Source organism: Pundamilia nyererei, unplaced genomic scaffold, assembly GCF_000239375.1.
Source record: "Pundamilia nyererei isolate P.nyererei 1_Seehausen unplaced genomic scaffold, PunNye1.0 scaffold00072, whole genome shotgun sequence".
In the NCBI taxonomy this organism is placed as follows: Eukaryota; Metazoa; Chordata; class Actinopteri; order Cichliformes; family Cichlidae; genus Pundamilia; species Pundamilia nyererei.
In genome coordinates, this window is record NW_005187473.1 from 1,806,521 (window position 1) to 1,814,068 (window position 7,548).

At 40.2% G+C, this 7,548-nt stretch overlaps 1 protein-coding gene across 1 annotated transcript; it reads right to left on the reverse strand.

Annotated features, from left to right (window-relative positions):
* Positions 1-11: 11 nt before the first annotated feature.
* mcoln3b (mucolipin TRP cation channel 3b) lies at positions 12-7,516 on the reverse strand. Its single transcript, XM_005736957.2, has 14 exons — positions 7,259-7,516; positions 6,509-6,732; positions 6,222-6,389; positions 5,734-5,887; positions 4,421-4,487; positions 4,217-4,313; positions 3,765-3,864; positions 3,553-3,665; positions 1,696-1,845; positions 1,482-1,583; positions 1,018-1,140; positions 687-893; positions 351-481; positions 12-198 (listed from the first exon to the last, which is right to left on the reverse strand). Exons 2-14 carry the CDS (start codon positions 6,728-6,730, stop codon positions 153-155), a joined length of 1,680 nt encoding a protein of 559 aa, XP_005737014.1. The 5' UTR covers positions 6,731-6,732; positions 7,259-7,516; the 3' UTR covers positions 12-152.
* Positions 7,517-7,548: the final 32 nt, after the last annotated feature.

Here is a 7,548-nt window from a genome sequence, read left to right on the forward strand (position 1 = left end):
TGTTCATATGAAACTAGGAGAAGTGCATCACAGTGCTTCACTTCTAACCAGATGGGTTCAGTCAGGTTAAAAAAAAATCCCTGTAGCTGACTATAACAGGATAAAGTGCACATTAATTATAATTTTTAATGCGTTTCCACAATGAAATCATGTCACGCCTCTGAAGTCAGCCTCTCTTGAGTTCGATACTTCCTGCATCTGAAAGGAAGGTGGGGGGAGAGTCTCTGTTACAAAAATATGACCAATTTTCACTTGCACCTCAAGTTTAATTACCAACGGACATCTCTAGTAAGCGGTGCAATATCAACTAAAGAGCAAAGAAGTGCTGTAGAGCAGAAGTCTGGATTTACCTGTTGTTGAAGCAGTTTAGGAAACAGCTATTGTTCTTGTCAAGTCTGTACGCCCCAGAGTTTGGCAGGTCTTTACATTCTGACAAGAATCTCTGCAGCTCTGATGTTGGGGTTCCACTCTGCTGCTGTTGCTAAATGATGCAAGTCGGAGAGTGACAGTAGATACAGAGTGCATGCTTGTTAAGCGTTTCAGACACCATTTCAACTATTAAGGCTTTCTCAGAAACCTTTTGTTAGACCTGCGCTTAAAACTTTCTTCTGCAGCATTCAAAGCAGAATGTGCATTTAAAAAAAACACAAAAACCAATGACAGAGTTAGTAGAAAGGTAGCAATACCTTGATGGTGTCATAGGTGTCAGTGATGAGTGTGATGAAAAGGCTGAGGATCATGTAGATAAAGAGTGACACGAAGGTGTAGAGGTAGACCCTGCTGAACATCCACACCAGGCTGTTCTTCTGCTGCATGTTCTTAAAAGTGGGAAACATGTCGTCTCCATTGATCAGCGAGAACAGACACTCTGACACAGTGTTCAACGTCCGGAACTGCAAAGACATTTACAGAGCACCACGTTAATTTTTTTCCCCCACTGCATTGATTTAAAAAAAGTTAATTTGGCCTCAGTAAAGTAAAGCAGGCCTTTTTTGTGTTAAGTACAATGCTTGTTACCTTCTCATGATACGGGCCTAGGACAATCCAGCCACAAAAACAGTAACTCAGGTAAATGATTCCCGCGCAGCAGATGAAACGAATAACATTTGGGAAAGCTGCCCGGAGTGTCAGGATGAGGATCTGGAAATGAACACATGGTAATGCATCTAAAAAACACATGTGCAAAAGTGTGTGAATCATTCTCTCTTCGAGAATATCTTCAGGTTTACTGGGTCTAGTTTTCCCACAACTGGCCATTCAGAGACCTTAAAGTATTCTGAGGTCCTATTAAGCTTTAGTCTTTCACACACTGCCATTATGCACAAAGACAATAAGAAAAGCTGCATCTTCTTTTCAGACCTATGAACAAATGTTTCTAATTATTTAACCCTTTCTAATGAATAAAAAAGGATTTTATACATGTTTAATCATGTCTAGAGATCTATTAAAACAAAAAATCTACTACTGTGTGACAGATTTACATTATACTTCTTGAAGTATCCCATATAACGGATCACCCCCATCCAGACAAACATGGTGCCTGTGCCAAGGAAGATGCTGCACACATCATAGCTGGTGAGCACCTGGGAGGAAAAAAAACATGAATGATGAACTCAAAAAAATACTTGTAGTATCAAACAGAAAATAATAACGGCTATCACAATTGAAATGACGAACTTACTAAAATGTTATTACCTTTGTTTGGATCGCTATCTTGAGAAGGGAACCAATGATGGTCAGTGTGTCGCTGACGATAATAAGGATATACCAGCTGTTCACAAACTCTAACTTGTCAGACCACGACAGCTCTTTGCTGAAGTGTTTCCTGCAGTAACAGCTGTACTCCTGTTTAAAAGAAGAAACGTGGGTTGTAATTTGAATCACTAAAGAGAATTAATCTCTACAGGTTTTTGTTTGTGATCTAAACGCAAGCACGTAAAAAACTAATAACCAGAATAATGAAGATCAGATGATATTAGAACTGGATATTATTAGTTCTGAGAATGAGATATTATGATAACATATGTAGGGAGAATTTGAAGGAAATGAACAGGTGACACAGAAAGGTGGACACAATGTTCCCTTTGGTTCGTAGTTTTGGTACTGAAGAGTGGTGAGAAAAGTGTTTATGCAGGACATTATCAAGTCAAAGTTGAGCTGAACTTCGGCCATAAGAAAATTTCATCTTCATCTTTATCATTTTCTTCAAGTGAAGCTCAGCTGTAATCCCAGCAATTCAGCTGATCTCAGTTCCAGCCCACATCAACTGATATAGCACATTTCTACAAATCCAACTGGCTATGAAATACAGAGACTGCTTGTTACAGTCAGTTGGATTAAGTGGAATTTCTGGTACAGTGGGGGTAGTGCGTTCACAGTCTAGGGATGTCCTGGCTACCTGCAGAGAGCTCTGTTATCGATGGAGGTACAGAGTATGTGGTACAACTGGTCTGTGAGCTGCTTTTGCCTGTGCTGTTGTTGGTCCGTCAGTCAGCCATGGAAAAGAGCTAATTTTCCGCGACCTGAAGTGTTAGAACAATGAAAAGTGGCCACTGCGTGATAAACGCATGTACCATCTGCTTAAAGCACAGGTGGGATTTTGGCAGAGTGCATGCACGATGGGTGAAAACCCCTCTCTGCTCCATGTCTGAACAGAAATGTGCATGCAGACAGACACATTTGCGGGGACTGTAAATTCTGCTTTAACCTGTACACAGCCCCTGTGCATGTGCAACCTGCTTTGCACCCACCTCTTATATCCTACCTCCCCCCTTTTCATCTTGCATCTGACTTAATGTCGTATCCATTTTCCCTGATGACTGCTCTGCTCTGTTCTGGAGCTTTCTTTCCACTGCTCTCCTTGTCTCCGTCTTTCTGTGTCTGCTCACTGGAGGGTGGAGAGGTTGCAGAATACAGCTAGCTACTAGCTAGATACTCATTTTCCTGCCACAATACTCATAAAGCTATATAAACAAAAACTAAAAAGAAATACTTTTTAAGTATAGACAAGTGTTACTCATCTAACCCAAAGTAAAAGCTGAGAACGGCACGCTCTTATCTGCCGTTAAACTACAGAATAATCGTTTTTTTAGTAAAAGCTGCACTAGGCTGAAAAAAAAAAACCCTGCAGTTGTCCCCTCTCTGTCCTAAGCCCCTCCTACCAGCTGAGCTCAGGCAGAAGCAAATACTTTGTATGGGCTAAGATAAGTCTGATTTGACTTCAGCAAGGATTAAAATCCCACTCACCCAGACACAAGTCCTCTGCTTAACCCACCCAACTGCTTAAGCTGCCACATCCAACTTCCTCTATAGACTTTCAGGACCCTAATCTGCTCTCTGATTGGCCAATATTACTCCCACTTCACCTCACTAGATCCCTTCACTTGAATTACGATATCTTTTTTTTCCAATGATGCCAAAAACATGTTGCCGAGCCTAGTCAGATGTAGAATCAGCTGTGAGCGTTCTCTTGCACTTGTGTACACAAAAATGTATCAGACAATCACAGCCTGTTTTAGGTCTGAGCAAAAGAAACCGCTTTGTTTTACTCACGAGCTGCAGCTGAATCCCAGTGATCACCGAGCGCGTGCACAGGGCGAAGGAGATGATGCACATTATAATGATGAAGCAGTCAAACAGCACGGTCAGGTATATGCTTCTACCATCTGCAAGAGGACAGGAATTCAAAATTTTCATCAAAATTAAAAAAAGAAAATCTCCAACCAGATGATTTGTACAAACTAGAATCTGCTCATCTAACTTACATGCTCCAGTTACTTTCCATTGCCTGCATTCATTGATGTCTACTTCGTTTTCCAAATCAACCTTTATCTGGCCACTGTGAGCTTGGTTGTTGAAAGTGATCTGTTAACCAAACAGTCGTATTTGGAGAAGAGGAAAGAGTAAGCACTCCAGTCTTAAAGCCACACTTGATAGCCAAGCATTTATCTGCCTCGCCTCAAAGATAACATTCATTATATAAACAGCAACTGCTGTGTAACTAAACTGCTCTAATTTGTTTACTCGAATGAACTTCAGAAATAAAGACTCTCTATACTTTGTTTAGGTACAGAGTCACAAGTAGTAACTGTCACGGTGAAGGGTTAGCGTTAGTGATACAACACATCAGATACATCGTATAACTGCTAGTAAGAGTCACAGTCTGACGTGATCCACTCATGCTCACGGAGCCACGAAGACAAGTCAAATGACATACGATAAGAGTGAAGTCGTAGCAATCTGGCAGCTCTCGATGTCTCACTGTCTGCAAATTTATTGCCTTGAGAACAAATGTAATCTTGACAGATATTAACCTGGAAGACAGAGCAGGCACATGAGCTGACAGGAGGATTTAAATGCATATACAGCAACAACAGCGAGGGAACAAAGTCAAAGAAAACATCGAATGTTTTTTCCGTACCTTATGAAATCCAATTTAAAATGTGGAAGCGCTTCGTGTACTGGCTGGGGATAAACTCTGAGGCACTCTAGTAGAGACAGGCCACAACACAGACAGAAATTAACAAAATAAACCCATTAGACCTAATTGGATTTTTTTATTTTTATATCTGATTCCATTGTCTATAAATTAAACAAAGTCAAATATGTTTTCCTTTTTATGCTGTTCAAAGCTTCCACTGTTTATTTCTCAAAACCACCTTCATGACTTTGTGTCCTGGAGCTTTTCCAGCGGTGCTGAAGGAGTTACCAAAAGTGCTGAGCACTTGTTGGCTGCCTTTCCTTCACTTCACGGTCCAACTCATTCCAATCCCAAACATCAGTTAGGTTTGGATTTCAGTGAAGGCCAAAGGTATTGATGCAGCCCTCAATCATGGCGCCAATCGGTCAAACACTCATTACAGAGCCTGGAGGCATGCTTTTGCTGACTGAAAACAACTGATGTTTCCACTATACACTGTACTGGGGAAATACTTCAGGAGGCTGAGGTAGTCAAAGTGTTACCTTGAAAATAAAATAAGCCACCAGCAGCTCCTTGATAAATTATCCTCCATACATTTTACCTGACCTAATGCCCATTTACTGTGCTTCTTGGACAGATAACTTCTCCTGTTATTAGTCTTTCTCAGAGGTTTCTTTGGAGCAATTTGCAATTTGTGCAGGCTTCATCAACTAATCTGAGGTGCTGTTAAATGATGAGATTACTTTAAAGGTGCAGTGTGTAAAATCACACCACTAGATGTCAGTAGACTGCAGATTACAGTCAACTGAATTCTGTGTTCTTACTACTTCCAATTCCAGTGCATAATCCATGCTACAGTGGCAGCTGTAGGATAAGTGACTCTGGCTGCCATTCCTCTGTAGTGAGTGTAGTCGTTTAGTCCACTGTTTATCTTAGCTGTCAATATGTGTCAGTTTATATATTTACTCTGGAAGAGGCTTTAGTTAGTTAGTTTTCTATAAGGCAAACCCAAACATCACCACGTGACTACTTCATGAAGCTGGTTAGGTTAAAATGAAGGCACTGTTGTGCAAAGTTGATCATTTTTGCTAACAGTGTCAACATCATTCTTCGTAGTTTCAGCACCTTATTTTTTCTACACTTTAGATAATTAGATATATAAATAGATATAATTTTATATTATTACAAATTGCAAAAATCTTTGAGTCCTTGTTTGAGTCACAGTGTCCAATCTTTCAGTTGGCTTATGTGTAAATCAGTGTATTTTAGCAATACTGTTATGAGTCTTTCCTGTAAATATTAATCATGCTTACCAGTGTCCACATGAGCATCAATTTCAAAGGTCTCATTTGAAGGGTAGATGGTCCCGTTCCTGTAGAACTCCTGACACAGTAACAGTGGGGTGTAGACACTGTGCTTTTCCTCATATTCATGATTGCTTAATGTGATGTTGTGCAGAAGCCGATACTGAAAATGAACAGTAGAAAAAGGTAGTTGACATTTTGCTAACATTTTACCACAGGAGGTTTATGTAACCGCCATGTTATTTAAAAAAACATTTACTATATGAGCCATAATCAACACAACTAAAATACTGGTTCATGCGACATGACCAAAGTCCAATCCCATGACACGCTTAGCCTGTAAGACGCTTGGACATACGAGGATACAGAATTGTAAAATTCCAGCAATAATTAACAATAACTAAGGCACATGTAAAGCTGTGTTTTCAAACAACCAAAGTAAACCCATTTCACAGCTTCTTAGTTTATTTTCTTATTTATAGATAAGTTTTAGTCACCTGTTGAATGACGTACTCAATGTGATCATAAACATCCGCCTGTCTGTAAAGAGCATACGGAGCTATGCCTCCGTCCACATAGTCTTTCAAGAAGAGGTGCTTGAACGTCATCAGATTTTCATCCTTGAAAGTGACAACCATCTGGTTGCTTAGCCCAAACAAAACCAGCTGCAGTAGGGAAAAATTATAATATAAATCTTATAAATTATAAGTCTTATAAGGACAGTAGATCACAATAAAATGAACTGATCATAATTGTTTGGATCATGTTTGAGAATACCGTGTACCTGGATGGTAATAATGGCGATTTTGATGATCTGCAGTATGAGTTTCCATGGTTTACGTCCACGAGCGTGGTATTTCTCACAGGGGTTCATGAAGTAATACTTGATCTTCCTCCTGAGGCGCTCCACTTTTGCCACGTCTTGCAGACACTGGGGGTGCTGGTCCTCCCAAGAAGAGGGGTCATTGGTCTCACGCACGTCATACAAGTCACCGGACTCCTCCATATCTAGAATTATTGACATCTGGGTGATATGCATGCAAGCTCCTGTATGAGTGTGTTTGTGTATAGTTTAGAGTTCATTTTATACTTCAGATACATGATGAATATTTTTAATGTGCTATACGGGATTAAATGCAGATTGTAACATTTTTGTCCAGCCTAGTGCTATTCATGAAAACTTAAAAGAATTAAAACACAGGCTGGGAAATAAATACTAGTCTTGATTTTTGTTTTGTTGATCCTTAAGAATGAAGAACAAACCAACATACTTGCCACAAGCTGAATGCATAGCTCTAGCTTTCACGTGATTAATGACTAGCTAACAGCTGACTGGGAAGGAAGGAAGAAAGGAAGGCAGTGACTTCTAGCTTACTTGTACTGCTGAATAATACAGACAGCTCAGGTTTACAGTCACGGTCGCCTTCCAGCATTGCGGGAACATGTCAGCTATTCATTACTCCTCGTGAAGGAGTGAACTCATACCCCGTAGATCCGGGAAAACAGTACATAACGTACATTAACAGATACTTACCGATATCCCGAAACAGGTTAATCAACTTGTAATTGCATCCCAACGCTGCGGATCCAACGACGCGCACTCGGCGTCAAAATTAATAAATTCCTCTCAATTAAAAATCATAATTAAAACTGTTGCTTTGATTAGACAATCGCGAGTGACCTCACTGACTTCGACTGAACTTCTAAAGCACCAGACTTGTCTTTCCGGTAAACTCCTTTAACTATGTAAAATACCCAGGTAACTTTTAACCACTTCGCGAAGCCTCGTTGAGCTGGAATGTGATTAGCTCGTGCGAATGCCAG

What these genes read in the sequence shown, in the direction of transcription:
- mcoln3b (XM_005736957.2), bottom strand. Translation starts at nt 6,730, where the DNA reads ATGGAGGAGTCCGGTGACTTGTATGACGTGCGTGAGACCAATGACCCC. An exon ending in TTGAGTACGTCATTCAACAG is followed by an intron (nt 5,888 to 6,221) that starts GTGACTAAAACT and finishes GTTCATTTTCAG; the next exon opens with TATCGGCTTCTGCACAACAT. An exon ending in GCTACGACTTCACTCTTATC is followed by an intron (nt 3,865 to 4,216) that starts GTATGTCATTTG and finishes TTTGGTTAACAG; the next exon opens with ATCACTTTCAACAACCAAGC.